Below are 20522 nucleotides of genomic sequence, written 5' to 3' on the forward strand. Positions count from 1 at the left end.
TTTGTTGGGCACTTTTTATACCTTTCATGAGCATGAAATGGTATTATAACTTTGGTCCGATGTTTGTAAGTACCAGAACAAAAAGAGATAGACCCATTAAAATGTATACTTATATGATCAGAACGTCGAGCTGAGTTGATTTATCCATGTCCGTCTGTCCGTCTGTCTGTCTGTTTGTATGCAATCTAGTCTCTCAGTTTTCGAGATATCCGGATCAAATTTGGTAGGTGGGTGTATTTTTATAATGTATTAATCATTTGTCGGAACCGGAAGAATCGGACCACTATAACATATAGCTCCCATACAACTGATTGTTCAGATATGAGATTTTTCGTTATAATTCATCCATTTATGTAGCTAGGACCATGAAATTTCGCGCTGCTTTCACTCATTATCAGCAGAAGACTTACAGTGAAAATAACGAAGATCGGGTCACTATAACCTGCAGCCCCCATACAACTGATTGTTCAGATATGAGGTCTTTTATCATAACTCCTCCATTTATGCAGCTAGGAACATGAAATTTCGCACCATTTTCACTCATTATTAACAGAATACTTACAGTGAAAATAACAAGGATCGGGTGACTACAACATGTATCTTCCATACATCTGATTGTTCAGATATGGGATTTTACTGTAAAACTCCTTTATTTGAACAGCTAAAACCGATAAATTTCGTAAGATATTTTATAAATAATAATACAAAGTCTACTGAGAAAATCGTCAAAATCTATGCTGTATAAGCTTTATCTCCTATAGCACTGATTGTTCAGATACCAGTTTTTGCGATATATCTCCTTTATGTAGGAAACTAAACCCAATAAATTGTGTTACCGGTTTACATACCGATCACATAGCAGTGAAAATCACTTAGATTGGTGCCATATAAAGTATATCCTCCATACCTCTGATTGTTTAGAGGCGATTTTTTATATAAGTATGTAACTCCTCTATCGATGTATGCAGATGTATTCAAAATCAGTAATCTGTCAAACTAAAATTTGCAGACGTTCATGAAATGTATGAAGCCTTCGGCATAGCCGAATATATAGCAGGTTTGCTTACGCCTATTTGGAATGCATGTACCTAAGCACATACATATGTACATATGTATGTACATACATACGTATATAAGCGGGTTTAGTCGATAACTGAATGGTGCCTTTAATTTTTTATTTTTATTTCGCCTTTTAGACAACTTTAAATAGTAAAACGGAATATACTTAAAGCTGTATTGATAAGTTTTGCTATGCTAAATAGTTTGCGAGTTTGAAGAGATACATAATCTTTGAAATTTTTTCACCAGCAAAATCCTTAACAGGGTTGTACATAAATGCAGTGTGACCAGGTTAGCCTAGCTAGAGTTAGCAATTATATTTTAGGACTAGCTAGCTTCGTGACATTTTTCAGTTTCTTTTTGTTTGGTACCATTTCAATAAGTAACTTTCATCTTTTTAGTACTCTAAAAAAATCGAGTTTATAAAAATGATACAAAGTTTCGCGGTGAAATTGCCAGTTATACTTATAACTTTTATACTAACTGGAAATTGTTGAGTGAGACTAATCTTTTTTAAACTCGAGCAGGCAAAATGAAAGCTTAATTGAATTGCAATGGCAAGTTGAGGAGCTCTTATTAATCAGTACTTTCGGGCAGGGCTTTTTTACGATTTAGAAGCTGTATTATTAAACCTTCCAATAGCTCTGATATTCGGAAGCAAAACAACTTTTTTCTTTAAAGAAACGGATCTCAAATAAAGGAAGAATTGGAACATATGTGCCGCAGTGTGTATGAAGCAAAATTAAATTGGTACGGAAGGCATATCGCTTTAAGAGATTAGAAAAATGCTTCCTTATGAGAACCCCCCACTTGAATTTGTAGAGGAACTGTTAAATTTTTCGACAGTTTTCGGTGCTGATTTTTTAACTACCTCTACCTTTTTCTAACCTTGTTTTAAGTTAACTTAGCTAAATTTTTTTTCAGATAATCTGGTCACACTACATATGTATATGGTCGAACAAATAGGTTTTTGCGCTATTTTATTTTCGAGGCGAATTTAGGTCAGATTTAAAAAAAATACAACGGTTTTTTACATTTCAAAGAAAAAAGTCGGTGTGCTTAAAAAGTAAGAGAAAGCGGTTTAAAACACGTGCCAAATTTCACATGCGATTATAAAGGATCAAAAAATCGGTGAGTGTTTAGCAAAAAAAAAAAAAAAACAGAGGAACGCCAGGAGCTAAGATTTCAATTTCCGATAAAGTATCGTAGTTCGATGAACTTCCCAGAACAAATTGAATTCTTCAGCTTTACAGCGACGGCTCTAATCTAAGCATTGCCGTTTGAACACCAACAACAAAGAGTAGTATAGTAGCAAATTTGTTATTTAAATATTCAGATGAAGGATATCAAGAAATTGGAGAAACGTTGGACGAAGTGTATAGAGGTCAGAGGAAACGATTTTGGTAAAAATTATTCGCATTTGAGCCGTATAACAGTCCATCATTCAAAATGTCACATTTAACTCAACCTCGTACATTGAATTGCAACTTAAATATTAAGAGATCGTTTATCGAAGTTCCGAACTATGGCTAAATTTTAACTTTCATTGAAGTTTTGCAAAAGAAAAAAAAATATTAAATGATTTTCAAAAGTTATGCAAAATTCTAAATTTCACAACTTCCGGGACTTCGCAAGTATATTTTCTGGTCCCGTTTTAAAAGTGATATTTGTGTATGAAGTAAAGTTAAAATCTAAAAACTTAAAAAGTTTTGAAAGTAAAAAATCGTAAAAGCAAAAACTTATAAGAATTTTCGGATTTTTTTTATACATACGAAACTTCAAATGAAATTTTCAAAAAGTAGTTTTTTTTTTACTTTGAAAAAACAAATACCTTTGCCACCTATAAATAAAGTTATGTTAAAACTTTTTTATTTAATTTGAATTTATTTTTAATTTAAAGTGCGAAGGTGCCACGCCCATTTTTTTCTAAATGTAGTTTTTGATGCAGAATGACAAATAATGCGAAAGTATATAGATTTTTCGCCTCTCCTGAACAATTTAAAAAAATTGACTTGTAACCTTTTCACGTTTATGTATCGATATGTACATACAAAGTTCAATACAAAGTCGTTGGTCTAATAAACGTGATTCCCTATTATGTCACAGCGAATTTTGCACAATATATGTACCAGTTTCCATTCTAATATTTTTCCGCTCATTTTTTATAAAAACACAACAACAAAAAACATAAAAATATAATAATAAAACTCGCGAAAATTCAATAAATTTTCATGCGAATTTTCAACTTGTTAATCAGATTTTTTTCGAATTTTCTTGAGTATGCAGTTTTGTAGCCCATTAAAATCTAGTAAAAAAAATGCAAGTTCGGAATTAGTCAAAAACCGCATTGATTTTTCAGTTTTTTTGTTGAAGGCGTTTTGCATTTTTTCCATATAAAGTATTTTCCAATTTATTTTTTTTTTATAGAAGAGACTGCGTGAAAGAAAATGTCAAAAATCTACTACTTTATTACAATACAATTGATTGGGCTACAAATGTGCATACTTAAACAAATTCTAAAAAATCTGGTTGAACAGTTGCAAATTTTCTTGAAAATTTTAAGAATTTTCGCCAGTTTTGCACTAAGTTTAGAAATTATATTTTTTGTTTTTTGTTGTAGAATGAACCATATTTTTTACAAAAAATTGGCGGAAAAATATTACGATAAAAATTGTTGCATATATAGTAAGAAGCAACTGTGCCAATACTTTTTGCCGGCAGTGTATGTATGTATCTAAAAACTTTTCGCACATACGTATGTACATACATGTATATATGTACATATATTTTTTTGCATATCGCACTTTATTGCAATTTATTTCCTCTTTCCACTATTCAACTGCTCCACATGACTCGCTCGTATACAATCAAGCAACTTCAATCAATATCATTCTTTAATACTGGGCATTTCTTGTGCTGTCTTTCTCAAGTGGCAATTTATTCATTTTTTAAGATTGGCTTAAATATCTGAGTTTCTGAAAGCGTGGGTACTTGAAGAGTTTGTTTTTATTTCCTCACATGACAACTTAGGTAGAGATGTGCAATAATTCCTTGAACAATGGCGCTTCTTTGTTTCTACTTAGAGGTATTTCAACTGCTTCGTGGTAGCCATTTTTGATTCGAGTATAAATTGCCATCGAATGTATGTAGATACACGCTTGGAATTGCATGTGTACTGTGGTGGATGAGTATAACTTATAGCCCGCAAAAAAATGTGAATGTGTGTATAAAGATTTACTAATTAATTTTTATTCAGGCACATACGAGTATATGCTACAATTTTTACCTAACTTGTTGTTGGCAAGGAAAAAGGGACCAAATAAATATCATTTTATTTACTATACTTTGCATCAATCAAGCGAGACTTGTCGAGAGATTGTCGGCCTCTCTTTGCCTAGCGAACAATATGAAAGCTTTGTTGTTCAGCTTCGTTTTATGCACACCAACCAACCTCTTTCAAGGGAATGATATTTTTGAAGCACTACTTGAGTCTCACTGAAAGACAACTAAGACCTTTAACATTGGCAAAAGCCATCCAGTTCAAAGCGTCATTAATCAGTCAGGCTCCATTGCAGTTTTATGAATCCAAATCTGTACACCTTTTACTCCTTACCCTCCCCCCATCCTATAAACATTAAACTATGAGAATAGTGTTTCACTTGTACTCACTTGATTTGACGTTTGCGTTTGCGCACTGGGCGAATGGAGCACCTCGTGTTTCTCCAGTTGTTCGCGTGTCTGGAATGTCGCCGTACATTGCACGCAGTGATAGGCGCCCATTTCATTGCCTCCAATCGAACCCGGACTTGAAGCTGAACACGCCGCATCCATATCGTAAATGCTACCACCACCGCCACCAGCGCAACCATTAATATTGCCCGCCGCCAGCGCATGCGTCGCCGCATGTGGATGATGATGTCCGTTGGTGGCAAAAGCTAGCAATTGACTCGTGGGTGAGGTGGTGCGCGCAGATGTGTTCGATGTTAACGCAGTCGCAGCTCCGCCGCCAATTCCATTACTCAATCCATTTACTCGATCACTTTGTTGCTGTTGTTGTTGTTGTTGCGCCTGCATGGCAGCCATAGCGGCCATAAGTTGTGCAGCAGCAGGCAAGTGTGGATGCATGCCATGCGGATGCGTTAGGTGGGGCGGCAAAGGTGGCAATTGATGTTGAGCGGCAGCTGCCGCCGCTGCTGCTGCGGCTGCGGCTGCAGCAAATGGTGAAGTGGCGGCGCTGAGATCGTTAGCTGGTGTTGGTGAGACGGTGGGCGTCACATTCGGAATCATTTTCGATGACAACGACGACGACTGTTGCTTACTGGTGTTTGTGTGCGGTGAGATGGGACTGTTGGCGGTGGCGCTGATGATAGAGTTTGTAACTGTTGGTGTAATAGGTGAATGTGTTGCGTATTCAATACTTGTAATACTACTGTTGTTATTGTTTTTAATATTGCTATCGTTGTTGTTGTTGTTATTGTTTGGATTAGGTGAGTTTGTGAACTTTACAGCGCTGCCGTTACTGTTGCTGTTACTACTGCTGTTATCGTCGTCCTCGTCGTCGACGTTCTCGTTGTCCTCGTTATCGTCTTCAATATCGACGACACTATGATGTGAGTATGATTGTTGATGTTGTTGCTGTAGGTGGTTATGTTGTTGTTGTTGTTGTTGTTGGTGATGGTGGTGGTGGTGATGGTAGGCGAGGCTGGATGGATAGTTTTCGTTATTAAGTTTCTCATGCGAATGTTCGCTGGCAATGTGCTCGCGCAGAGACTGCGAATAGAAAGAAAGCGGGGTGAAGGACAGATTAGATAACTAATGCAAAAGAATATTAGAACTACACCGACTTTATAACTGTACTTGTCCTATTTACTTTATTGGGTTTTCCTGCTTTTTTATTTTTTGCTTTAAAATTTGCGAAAAAAAACTTAACAAATGCATTTACTTACCTGAAATCCTAGTCGGGTCGGACATCGCGGACAATTTACCATAAAATCTGTGTGTGGTGAAATTGGACCCGGCATAGAGGTGTTCTCCTCCTCAACGTTACTGTTGTTTTTTGAACCGTTTTGATGATGAGGATGGTGCAAACTTGATGCCAATGAGGGAACTGGAAATAGAAAAGAAAAATATTATATAATAATGTTATCATTGCATTTTTTGGGATTTCTAGGGGACATATAAAAATAGTGAATATTTAAAAATGGTTAACTAAAGAATTCGGTATTAGTGTTGGAGGTCTTCTGAAGAGAAGTAAATTTTTTTTCCCATATAAAAAAGTGGACAATTTTGAGCGCTTTGAGCGACCCTTAAGCATTTTATGATTTCGAAAAAATATAGGCATATTTTTTGGTATATCGTAGGAGGTGAGAGCATTAACATTCCCACTTTGCTTTTGTTTTGGAGCACCCTAGTGTATATAGATATTTCCAAGACATACGGAAATATTTAGAGATATCGACAAGAATGTGAGTGTCGACCGTAAATTACATCTCAAGCCGCGAAGCTTAACCAAAATTTTAAACATTCGCATATTCGATTGCAAATTACGCATTAAGTGCCTGTATTCTTTCTGCATCCGTAATCAGCGGCGACAGTTCACTTTATACATACTTAACTATTTCGCACAAAATGTTAAACTTATCAGTTTTGGGAGTGCACAAAAGTCAAGAGTAAGGATCAACTCTTTCTTCATTTCATGGTTGGATTTCCAGTGAATCTTTTATACGAGTATGTACATACATACATACATACATATGTGTGTACCTAGCTATGTACAAAAAAAAATAATAATAATACAAACTGTGACTTCAGTACAACTGTTGCATGAAGGTATAATTATACCCTGCTGATAAATGAGGATTTTATTGTGTGTTTTATATTAGTATTTATATGTGCATACATAAATACATAGCTACATATATATGTATGCATGTGCATGTCCGTGCGTACAACAGTTCACATATCAGTTGAGCCTCTCCCTCTCAGCATGCTTTGGTTTCCACGGCTTTGCCAATGTGCGTGTTCAAGATGATGGATACACATAAGTAGATGATGATCTCATCGTCAGGTCTTTGTGCTCCAGGTTTCAAACTACATCCAAGGAAATACTTATATAAAAGTAAAGGCAACAACAAGCCAACGTATAACAACCACCAACAATCAGACAAGGCAGTCAGTTGGGTAGACAAAGTGTTTTAAGGCAGGGAAATTCTTATTCGTTGGCTAGCAACGCTAAATCGAGCTCAAGCAGAGCAAGCGAAGAAAAAAAAACAAGGCATAAACCGTAAAGAAATACAAAGATAAAGAAGCAAGTAAAGCAGATGGCTACAATAACAACAAATTCAAAATCGAGCATAAAAATGGTAGTAAGAGGCAGTGGTGAGGTAGTTTTTATTTAAGTACCCGTACCGGAATTTGCGCTCGAATAGTTGATGTTGTACCGTTTACCGCTGTTTTAAAATTTGTGGAGATTTCATAAAATGCTTTATAAAAACGCTAAAGGTACTTTCAGTAGGCTTTTAAGTGCATAAATAGTAAATTAAGCATGCATAATTTTTTGTGCGCGCCTTACAACATGCAACATCTAGTTACGTGCCCTCCCTACTGCTCGTTTATCATGTTGCATACTTTTAGGCCGCTATACTTTTCATTTAGAGAATTTTGGCGTCGAAAATTTAGCGTAGCGATTGTGAGAATTCCATACAGGTTTCAAATCCGCTTGTACATATATTTTTCATGGAAGGAGTTTAGTAAAATATTTGTACTCCTTATTATGCAAATTTCAGATTGAAAGTTCTCAATAAAAGCTCTCTAAAGTGGTAGAAAGAATTTCTTATTTTTCTTACCCAGGGTATACATATGTACGTATCTGCGTTGACTCGGCGACAACTTTTTAACATTAAATCTGTTGGTTTATCAAAAGACACCTGCACTATGGAATTTCCAAGATGATGACTCCGCTCCAGCGGAATAAGAGTTTTTGTGGCACGAAGTGAAACGGTGGGAAGTAGTAGATAGCATTGGAAACTTTCTGAAAAAATTATAACGACGTTGCACCGAAATTAAGGGCGAACTTATATAAAAATACTGCTTTCGTTAACTTCTGACCGAATACAAGCCGCTATTTAGGAAGGCTGTCTCAAACGAGGCTTTGTTTTCCTTTTATCTTTTTCCGCAGTGGGTTTAACCCCAAAAATTAGCTGGTGTACATTTGCTACCCAGAGGATACTTAATGTAAACAGTTGTGAGCTTCTCGAACCTAAAGCAAAATAATCGCTTTTTCCCATTCCCTGGTGTATACGGATGAATGAGTTTCCCCAGATGAAAATATTAAAGAAGAAATCAGTTTCCCTTTTTAAAATGATTCATATAAGAAAATAAAGAAAAAAAATATTAATTAACCTAACGAAACCGAATTTCCCTACTTAATGCTCCGTTATCAATAAAATATGCTAACTAAAAATTTTTAACAACAGTGTTAAGTAGATTACTTTGAAAAAAAAACAAGCGAATAACTTCTTTTCATGTTGAAAAGTATATCGTCCCGTTTCTGCGTTAACCTCGTATCTGCAAGAGGTATTTTAGAGAGTGTAAGAAAAAATGCTTAATTTGCGCTTAATTTTAAGCTTAATCGTAAATACCTCTCAAACGTAAATGCTTATTGACACATCCTTTACTTATTAAACTTAAATTTTTAATAATCCCTCTACGAAAACCTTTCACCGAGTATCTATCTATGGCTTTGTTCCTTTTCTTTTCTAGCAGATATCAGGAAGAAGAAGAATTGAGAGAATTACGCTCACAGAGAGCGAAATAACGAAAAATTAAAGAAACGCAAAGTTAGCAGAAACTAGCAAGTAAACAGCCGATCGGTGTATTTGACTAGTGAAAATATTTGGCGCGAATTTTTGTTTATCCATTTTGACAGCTGCTAGTTTTTGCTAGCCAAAAAAGAAGAGCGTAAGAACGAGAGAGAGAGCTGCTAGAAGTTAGTGATAACTTGTTATAATTATTTATTAAGAAACAAAGCTATTGATGAATTCAAATAGATTCTTTTGCAAACTACTCGCATTCTATTTCCTTTTCCATCAGTTAAGGTACATTTACCTATAATTTGCTACACTTTGCAGTGAAATCAGATAACATTTGAAATTTTTGTTTAACATCACTGCTGCGTGCATGGAAAACAACAAATCATAGTGATTCCGTTTAACTTTGACTGTATGCATAGAGGTAAGTTAACGAAGTAAGAGAGCGCGAGTGAGATAGCGATTGAATAGTGTGAATGCAATGCAAATGTATGAGTGACCAGTTGGATTCATCTGGGAGAAAAACGAGCAAATATGTATAATATGAAGAAAGATAAGGTATGTATGTGTACATATGTATGTGCTACGACGGTTAACTGGTTGAAAAAGTCGCAAAGCAAAGGCAAAAAGGTAAACAACAACAATTAAAAGCAAAAAATAATATCAGGAAAGAAAAAAAAACATGAAAGTCAAAATGGTGTACAAAATGGAGTTTAAAGCGCTGAATATGGAGTTCGAGTGCCGTGAACAAAGCAATTTTGTTATTGCTAACCGCTGCTATCTTTTTTTGTTCTGCGCTTTGCTTGCAATTGATGCCGAGTAGGTATGCGGGCATTAATTTCAATTAAAATGAATACTTCACGTAACGAACTGTAGTATTACATACATGCCGAGTGTGTCGACGAGTAGGTATTTTGCCTGAGCTTGAGTTGCAACTTGCAAGTGCGCTTGCACAGAAGTGGAGAATTTCATGCAGTGCAATTGCAGCTGTGTGGCTTTGTGTTGCTTATGTATGTATATGTTTGTATGTACATTCACAGCAGCGCTTATCACTTCGATCTAGTCAAGTCATTGCTTCGCGCTATTAAAAGAAATTAATTTCGTTAACGTTTTATTAAAAGTGCTGTAAGGAGTGCATAGAGGTATGTACAAGTATCTATTTATCCACTGTTGTGTTTATTTTACTTTGCCGCTGCCTTAACAAATGTATTCCTTCTTCAATTGGCACTCACTTCCATGTGACATAGTCAATTTGGTTGGGGTAGAAACGCATTCCTACTTCAACGCTTTTTTTTTGTGCTTCATTGTTGCTATTGTCATTTGATAGTTTACCTTAATTTACCTCAATTAACCGTAGGCTGGCAGGCAGACACACAACAAAAACAACAAGCGCAGCAGCAGCAGCACTGGCAGCAATTTGTTGATCAACACGCGTAGCAGAAGATACTGACTGGGCGCAAGTATTTATGAACCTAAATTTGTTGCTAGATATTTGTACGCACAGAGTATATTGCTGTTGTAGTGGCCACAACAGCAGCAACGTGTCAAAGTCCCCTTGAGCATAGCTTGCTGGAGCCAACAGCGTGACAGCGATATTCAATTGAAGTTTTTGTTTTGTTCATTAAAAGAACGTTCATAGTGTATCACATACAGTGAGGGCCAGTGAAAACCTTGATATGTACATTTAATTTTTTTTTATATCCTGTTTTTGTTTTTTAATTTTATTATTTTTTAATAAAAATGTAGCTCAAACTACAACAAAATCCATAAATCGCGAAATTTCTAACTTTGTAACAATTAAAAAAAAAAACGCAAAGTTTTTATGAAAATTTCACTTTAAGTGGAAGTTTAAAGTGGCTACAAAATACCCATGATTTTGGGTAATTTTTTTGTTGACAGTGTTGCGCTTTTCCATATGAAATAATATGCGATCATTCGTGATTTGGAAGAAAATGGGCAACACCGCAAAAAAAAAAATACCAAAGTCAACGGTATTTTGAACCGGCTTCAAACTTGTATTTTATTGTACTGAAATTGAATGGGCTAAAAACTATATATAAAAAAATCTTAAAATTCAGAATAAAAAGTGTAAATTTTATGCATTTTGACGAATTTTTTGAAATGTTACAAAAATAAAAACCTTGAGTTTCATGAATTTTGTTGTAGTGTGAACTATATTTGTATTAAAAATTAATAAAATTTAAATAAAAAAGAAAATATTAAAAAAAGAATAAAATTTACTGTAGATAAGATTTCACTGACACTCACTATATATGTAAGCATGTGTGAACACATGCACATATGTAAATATGTATAGTTTTTTATGTAGTTTTGATGGCAAAAGCAACAATAATCAAAAATAAGAAATAAAGCCCCGAAGAACACCAAAGAATTACCTACAGATGTATGTACGACTGTGCGTACATATATGCATAAGTACGAATCAGTGGCAGATCCAGCGGGGGGTTTTGGGGGTTAAACTACGTGTCAGTCAGTGACGGACCCACGGGGGGTGTTTTAATACATAGACGCCATATTATACATACATACATATGCGCCATATTAAAACACCCGCCGTGGGTCAGCCACTGACTGACACGTAGTTTAACCCCCAAAACCCCCCCGCTGGATCCGCCACTGGTACAAATATATGGCAATGCAGGAAAACTTAAAAAAGAAAAAATGTTTTTGTATTTTTCAATAAGTATGTAGACATGTATGTAATTGCTGCCAATTGGCGTGGTGTTAAATTTGTGTAGGTAAATCCTGTTGTTGTGATGAGAGCACTTTTATTTCAATAGTTACAACAACACAGCCATTAAAACCATTAAAGCCATAGTGCTATAAAGTATGGCCAGTTTACTATTAAATACATAAATAAGTAATTTGTTCGTCGATTGCTCATTGGCGTTGTTATTATTACATTGTTGTTGTTGTTGTTAGTGCTGCTGCTGTTGGGTCGTTGATTGCATTTGAAGCGCAACGTTTACAATTACAATTGTTATTATTGCTGTGGCAGTTGTTGGTAGTGCTCCTACAATTTGTTGTTGTTCCTATGGCCGTTGTTGTTTTTATTGCTATTTTATAGCTGTTATTGCATTTATGATTGCCCCAGCCGCTAAAGCTTACGACGATGAATGAATGAATGCAACTGTTTGTTGTGGTGGCGGTGCGCCTTCGTTCCTAAGTCTTTATGTATTTATGTTTAACGTCATCAAAAGTTCGTTGCACGACAGCAAAGATATTGTTTTCACTTTCTTTACGAAGTACTTATGCAAATACATACATAGATACATATCTGCTAGAAATTTTGTATAGGGAGCAAAAAACCGATTGAAAATAAATAACGCGTACACTGAAGAGGCAGAAAATGCAAAGGAAAATAAGCCTTATATCGAAAAGCACGCTGAGATCTGACAACTCCCGAAAAATAACGTAAATTCCCCAAAAAAATTCGGGGAAAAAGCACAACGAATAGGTACCAAAAAGTTCTGCATATATCTGATTAGGTTCCAAAAGGACCAAAACCAAAAAAATTATAAACAAAACCTGAAGAATTCTGAAAATCCTAGAAAAATTGAAAGCCCCGAAAAATGCCGAAAAAAATCTCCAGAATCCAAAAATTTTCGAAAAAACTTCGAAAAGTCCCGAAAGTTCTAGAAAAGTATCCTAGACAAAGATAACTAGACAAATCCCGGGAAATGAAAAAAGCTCCCGTAATATCCGTACAAGGACAACACGAAGGATGCCGAGCTAAACCTGAATCTCGAAAAACATGTATAGTCCGGAAATTCCAACAAAAAAAAGCTCCGAAAGATGTCGAAAAATAAAAGCGAACAAACAAAAAAAAACGAAAAGAATCGAAAAATTCTAGCTAAGTTTCAAAAAAAGCTACAACTTTACTATAAGATTCCAAAAAGCAGCAAAAAACTCCGAACGATCCGAATAAGTCCCAACGAAATCTTGAAGTTTCGCATTATCGCGAGAAGAACCGATATTTTTCAAAAATTTCTAAAACAAAAAAAAAAGGTTAAGTCCCAAAATATCTCGAAAAGTTAAATACGAAGTATCCTAAAAAGTTCCGAAAGATTAAGTGTCGCAAAAGTTCTCGTAGAATGGCAAAAAGTAATACACAAAGAGAGAGTCGGAAGTTCCGGAAAAAACACGCGAACCCCAGAAATTCTACAAAAATCTCAAAAATCCCTAAAGATGCAGAAAAACAAAATACGAGTAGACCCGAAAAATAGAAAAAAAATCTGGATTAGTCCCGAAAAATCCGAAAATGGCTTGCAAAATCCGGAAAATTAAAACAGGATTTCCGAAAAGTACCGTAAAAGAAACGGAGGGTTACGAAAAAAACTTTTAGATCTCGAAAAAATACAAACATTTTAAATATGAAATTCCCTTGCAAAATATCTCTATTAAATTATTTTAGCAAAAGATGCATATGTTGTAAGACTCGAAACAAGAAAAAATCTTGCATTTCAATTTTATTTTATGTTTTTAAATAATTAAGTGTGCGTGTGCCAGCGAAAAAATTCCTAAATCATCACCAAAAATTTCGAAACTTTCATAATTTGATAACTGCCTCAGCAACAGTGTCAGTTATGTGTCAGTTGTCACACGAAGACCTTGAACAAACACTGCCCTACACAGTAACATGCGCCATAATTTTTGAAAGCTAATTAGAGTGAAATTTAGACAAAAAAAAATCTAAATTAAAATTATGATCAATTTCCTGCCAAAATAAACGTTGCGTTATTGCATTTAAAAAGAAAAGAATCAAGCGCCATTTAATTTGACAAGCTGCTGTCATTGAAAAAATTTCACACAATTTAAGTGCTGACACTTAAAAATTACCTTTATTTCAACAGGTACTGTACGAGTACATATAATGCCATGAAGGCGAATTGTCATAATTTGCTATTTAAAAAAGGAGAAAATCAAAATTAGAGGTGGATAATTATAACCGCATATGTATGTTTGTATAGCATAAGCACTTGTGTGTAGGTGTATGTATGTATATGTACCATACCGGATGTTAAAAAATTCTACGTAAGCATTGCAAATCCGACGTCTGTTGTGGCAGTCAATGCTGTCCGAACGCACCTGTTGTTTTGAGATAATTTCAGTTTGGACAACTCAAATATTTTTTCTCTTCCACCTTTGGCAGAATTTCATTTAAATTTATTTATTTTTTTTATGTCTCAGTTTTTATGAGTTTTTCATCGTCACGCTTACATTAAAATTAATCGACGAATGTCGCAAAAGGGCTTAGATGCTACTTACTTTATTAGTATGTGCATACATACATATGTATGCATAACTCAAGTGCCAAGAAAAGTCGTAATATTTTTTTAAATACCAATAAAAATTTTCTTGAAATTATCAACTTTTGTGTTGTGGTATATAAATTAATATTATGAATGAGGTAAGCGAACCAGCAACCAGCAGTGGCGTGGCCGCTGATTTAGTAGTGCCAAGTGAAAGTAGTAAAACTGGCGAATTGGAGTCAAGAGCACGCCCAAATTTGAGGAGGCGATGTATAATATTTAATTAGTATTATATGTAGGATTAATTACGCGAAATGGTCTGTTGCCAAAGCTCGTAAAATCGCCGCTTAAAAAAAAAAAAAAAATATATATGAATGTGTTGAAAGACACGTTTTTCATGCTGTCAAAATATAATTTCTGCAGGTGAGCGCTACCAAAAGCAGCAAGCAGCAGCGTATAAGCTCAGTGACATAAAATATCTATAAGTAGATACATATGTATGAAAAGAAAAGAATGTCAAATGTGCGTCTGCTTAAGCTCTTTTGGCGGCATAGGCACGTCATTCACTAATCTCATTGTTTTCTTTTGTTTCACTTGACGTTTTTTATTTTGCTACTATCTACATACATATGTACTTTATTTGTTTAGTTTATGCTGACATTGATCTCGTAGTCATTCAACTTTATTGTTGGTTTCGTTTCCTATTCACATTTTGGTTTTAGTTTACTTTCACATTTTTTTCGTCTAAAGCTTAAGCAAATAATCCCTCACTCATTGTATGCAAATTTCTTGCTTACCTATACATGTACTATATGTATGTANCATAATTTCAGTTTGGACAACTCAAATATATTTTCTCTTCCACCTTTGGCAGAAATTCATTTAAATTTATTTATTTTTTTTTATGTCTCAGTTTTTATGAGTTTTTCATCGTCACGCTTACATTNGATAATTTCAGTTTGGACAACTCAAATATTTTTTCTCTTCCACCTTTGGCAGAATTTCATTTAAATTTATTTATTTTTTTTATGTCTCAGTTTTTATGAGTTTTTCATCGTCACGCTTACATTAAAATTAATCGACGAATGTCGCAAAAGGGCTTAGATGCTACTTACTTTATTAGTATGTGCATACATACATATGTATGCATAACTCAAGTGCCAAGAAAAGTCGTAATATTTTTTTAAATACCAATAAAAATTTTCTTGAAATTATCAACTTTTGTGTTGTGGTATATAAATTAATATTATGAATGAGGTAAGCGAACCAGCAACCAGCAGNCATAAAAGTCGTAATATTTTTTTAAATACCAATAAAAATTTTCTTGAAATTATCAACTTTTGTGTTGTGGTATATAAATTAATATTATGAATGAGGTAAGCGAACCAGCAACCAGCAGTGGCGTGGCCGCTGNTAAAATTAATCGACGAATGTCGCAAAAGGGCTTAGATGCTACTTACTTTATTAGTATGTGCATACATACATATGTATGCATAACTCAAGTGCCAAGAAAAGTCGTAATATTTTTTTAAATACCAATAAAAATTTTCTTGAAATTATCAACTTTTGTGTTGTGGTATATAAATTAATATTATGAATGAGGTAAGCGAACCAGCAACCAGCAGTGGCGTGGCCGCTGATTTAGTAGTGCCAAGTGAAAGTAGTAAAACTGGCGAATTGGAGTCAAGAGCACGCCCAAATTTGAGGAGGCGATGTATAATATTTAATTAGTATTATATGTAGGATTAATTACGCGAAATGGTCTGTTGCCAAAGCTCGTAAAATCGCCGCTTAAAAAAAAAAAAAAAAAATATATCAATGTGTTGAAAGACACGTTTTTCATGCTGTCAAAATATAATTTCTGCAGGTGAGCGCTACCAAAAGCAGCAAGCAGCAGCGTATAAGCTCAGTGACATAAAATATCTATAAGTAGATACATATGTATGAAAAGAAAAGAATGTCAAATGTGCGTCTGCTTAAGCTCTTTTGGCGGCATAGGCACGTCATTCACTAATCTCATTGTTTTCTTTTGTTTCACTTGACGTTTTTTATTTTGCTACTATCTACATACATATGTACTTTATTTGTTTAGTTTATGCTGACATTGATCTCGTAGTCATTCAACTTTATTGTTGGTTTCGTTTCCTATTCACATTTTGGTTTTAGTTTACTTTCACATTTTTTTCGTCTAAAGCTTAAGCAAATAATCCCTCACTCATTGTATGCAAATTTCTTGCTTACCTATACATGTACTATATGTATGTACGAGTATATATCTGCATAGTTCCAATTCATTGTCTCAGTTTGGTGGCGGTTACTATTTTATTAGTGTGGGCTAACATTAAATGCGCTCGTAAAGGTGCCATTTTTATGAGCCACACGCAGAAAAATTACTTTAGCAATGAGCTGTGAAGACAATGGGCGCTGACAGCAGCAGCTGTCGCACCTGCACCAACAACTTGTATCAGTAGCAATGGCAAAAGCAGCGAAAGCACGGACAAGTGGGCGTTATGAACAAGTGTCTCCAAGCCAGACACGTCCGCAAGCAGAGCACACACAGGTTGTCTTTGAAGAAAAAGTTACTTGGGTGAACGCTGAACGCACGACTGCATTCAAATCTCTTGTGGGCATGTTCGACAAGCGTTGGTATTTAGAAAAATTATGGTCGAAATAAAAGTCTTAAACAGAGAAAAGGCATTAAACAATAAAATATATAAACAATTAAAAAACAACCNTCATCCAAAGCTTAAGCAAATAATCCCTCACTCATTGTATGCAAATTTCTTGCTTACCTATACATGTACTATATGTATGTACGAGTATATATCTGCATAGTTCCAATTCATTGTCTCAGTTTGGTGGCGGTTACTATTTTATTAGTGTGGGCTAACATTAAATGCGCTCGTAAAGGTGCCATTTTTATGAGCCACACGCAGAAAAATTACTTTAGCAATGAGCTGTGAAGACAATGGGCGCTGACAGCAGCAGCTGTCGCACCTGCACCAACAACAAGTAATAGCAGCAATGGCAAAAGCAGCGAAAGCACGGACAAGTGGGCGTTATGGACAAGTGTCTCCAAGCCAGACACGTCCGCAAGCAGAGCACACACAGGTTGTCTTTGAAGAAAAAGTTACTTGGGTGAACGCTGAACGCACGACTGCATTCAAATCTCTTGTGGGCATGTTCGACAAGCGTTGGTATTTAGAAAAATTATGGTCGAAATAAAAGTCTTAAACAGAGAAAAGGCATTAAACAATAAAATATATAAACAATTAAAAAACAACCGATTTCTCTTAAATAAACAAGTTGTTTATGTTACGATTTTGAATTTGTTTTTAATTTTGCGTTTTAACTTTTTTGCTTTTTAGGTACTATTGTTGTAGATTTTTTTTTTGTCAAAACAAATAATACTAAAAGCATAAATGTGTTCTCCTGCGCGCTGCGCAACAATTTGTTTTGTTTTTTTGTTTGCTCCCCTATGAATATGACACATGCCATAATTGAATTTGACATTTGGTTAATTAGCGTGTAGATCCTGAAATAACAATTTTTAAAACCATTGAATTAGCTTGCTAACTTTAATAGCTCTTGAGCGCCAGTAATTTTACAGAAACATTCGAAAAAATATGCGAAGATTCCATTATCTCTTAGATAAAACTAAAAATATAAACATTCAAATTTTTTTGGTAGATTTAAATTTAAACAGCTTTTCCATGTCTACTTCGGATTTTTTCATTTTGAACCATTCAGAAGAAGGAAAAAAACTTCTCGGCTGCTTAAACCAGTGTTGGCCACCGAAAGCTTTTATTATGCGCTAGTCGTATACAAATTGTGCAAAGAGCTTTTAAAAGCTTTGCTACGCGTGCCCATGAAGTGGCCATATTGGTTTAAACCGCGGCAAAGCTCTTTTAAGCTTTCTATACATTTTGTATAGGTGCGTGCAGAGTAAAAGCTCTCTCTGCCCATCGCTGGTTTAAACACATATCGAGTCTAATTTAGTCATTCTAAAACAATGATGTTTCAGTGAAAGCTTTTTCATCGCCTGCAAAACTACAACTATGTAATTTTCATTTGTGTGAAAGCTTAATTGGGGTCGAGTTGGAACAAGGAAGTTGCCACAACTTCGAAATATGAGCTCTAGTTAGAATAAATTAAAAATGTTCAATATTTAAAAAAGCTTGTTCTAGTTCTTAATACCTCTAATTTACTGACGATTAGAGAGAGCTTTTACCGTGTGCACTTCTATACCAAATTATAAAAAGCTTTAATAAGCTTTGCCCGCGAGCGCTGTTTTGAGCATCACTGGCCTAGAGCAATGATGGACAGAGCGAGCTTTTATCCAATGCTATTATAAATAAGTTGGACTTGTTCAGAGTAAAAGCTTTCTGTCATCGTCGTCTGCCTAACTCCCCGCCTACTAGAAGAAACTTTTACCCTCAAATGTTGAAAAGGGTTCTCCCTCGCAAAATATTTTGTTTATGACTGTAAATAAACAATTGTTAAAGACTAAAAAAAAAAATAACTTATAGAAGACAATTAACTACCTTGGTTTACAAAACAAGCATTGACCAGTAGGTGTGAGGTTGTCGGTGTAAGAGTGCGAAAAAGCTTCGGCACGTGAACATTGATTATGATCGTTACTTAACTTATATTAAAGGTACAGAAAGATTGAAAAAGTACCGGAAGAGGTCAAACTTTTTGCCTACCGCTACTTATAAATAACTAAACTAACTTGAAAGCTCTCATAAAAATCTTTTAACTGAAACTTAAATTAAAGGCTCATAACAGTAAAAAAATTTTCATTAAAAGCTTTACAAAAAAGCTGTTTTAGTGAACTCAAATTAACTTGGAAGCTCTCTTTAAAGTCAATCTTAAGCCTGAAGCTTATTTTACAAACTGTTTTGCGGACGAAAACTTTGCTTTGAAAGCTCTTTAAGCTTTACCTCAACTTTAAGTTATCTTTGCGAAGCTTTGAAAGCTCCCAATGGATATTTTTTTGTATCAACTAAAAACAGACACTTCAAACTCTTTGGCTGCGTATTCCAAGCCGCATAAAAGCAACGAAAAAGTTAACACGTGCTGTTTACTTTTTATTACGAATCATAAATTTCAATTGAGCATTGTATACGTAGTGTCCAAATATTCCAAGTCTTATCAATCATGTGCAATTGATTTGCCTGCGAAAATATGAGTGTATGTGAAATTTGATTAAAATTGATATTAAATACAGAACAAAACATATAGCGAATAAAAGGATAGCACAGAGCGAGGAGCGATAAATTAAAGAACATTTGAGAGCGTACGATCAAGCTTTTCGATGAAATTGTATATTTGTTAAATTAGTACATATGTATCTACAGATATACATACGTATTGTACATGAGCATATCGCTATCATATGTACAAATACATATTATTGTTGAGTTTCTCTATAAGCACAATACATATATACAAAGTACATATACATATATCTAAGTATATATATGTATGTACGAGTATGCATGTTATTTCTATAATTCGCTGAAATACTAAAACAAGTCAAATATACAAACTTGTCAACAAATAAGAATTTAGTTAACTGGCTTTTTATTTTTTTTTTTATTGATTGAGCTAAATGAACGGCTGACACACTTACCGGGCGCTATAAATTAATAAATGTCTAGTTATGTATGTATGTATAGTATATGGTATAGCCAACAAAAAAACAACGTCAAAATGTATAAAAGTATGATTGAAAATGCCTTTTGAGAAACTGTTGCTATGGAATAGAGTAGCATCAGCTCAACGAGATATGTAGGTAAATCATTAAATGAAAAAGGCATTAAGTGGAATAATTATACCGAGAGAGGTTTATATATAAATATACTTATATGCTTATGTAAACACATTATATGTATTTCTGTGATGTAGATATAAATGTACATATTTATAATTTTTAGGACTCTTTTCCATATGAATGTTGCTTAGCGAATATATTTGAAGAATATCGACAGAGACAACAGTTGACGACATACCATGGAATTCGACTGGCGGATTGATACAAATTTCTGTACGCATGTAGTATATACAAACTTACATATATACATTTGCATAAACGCATATAAACATTCATACATGCCTACATAATGTGTATGTGCCACCATTTTTATTAAAGAAAATTGTTTATAGCACTGAGCAAATGTCATAAAGCGTAATGTGCCGGCAGCAATTAACCTGATTATGCAATTAAAAGCGCCGCACATTGCTTCGATGTGGTGTAGTAACCGCAGCCGGCAGGCGACACGTGGAGCGCAACAACCGTCAATGGGGGGCATAGATGTGAAATGAAGTACATATACCTTTGCTATTAATTGTGGAAGTTCGCAGTGGGTGGTGGAAAGTA

The 20522-nt window shown here is 34.7% G+C and overlaps 1 protein-coding gene across 1 annotated transcript in view; it reads right to left on the reverse strand.

Annotated features, from left to right (window-relative positions):
* Nucleotides 1-4698: 4698 nt before the first annotated feature.
* LOC108363760 (zinc finger protein 1-like) overlaps nt 4699-20522 on the reverse strand; it is a 50896-nt gene continuing 35072 nt past the window's right edge. Inside the window, exons 2-3 of the mRNA XM_017617228.1 lie at nt 6006-6166; nt 4699-5829 (exon numbers count right to left, since the gene is read on the reverse strand). Coding sequence (XP_017472717.1) covers nt 4699-5829; nt 6006-6166 — 1292 coding nt within the window. The remainder of the gene's footprint in view (nt 5830-6005; nt 6167-20522) is intronic.

Source organism: Rhagoletis zephyria, unplaced genomic scaffold (genome assembly GCF_001687245.7).
Source record: "Rhagoletis zephyria isolate East Lansing unplaced genomic scaffold, Rhagoletis_zephyria_1.1 Rzeph_scaffold_01363, whole genome shotgun sequence".
NCBI lineage: Eukaryota > Metazoa > Arthropoda > Insecta > Diptera > Tephritidae > Rhagoletis > Rhagoletis zephyria.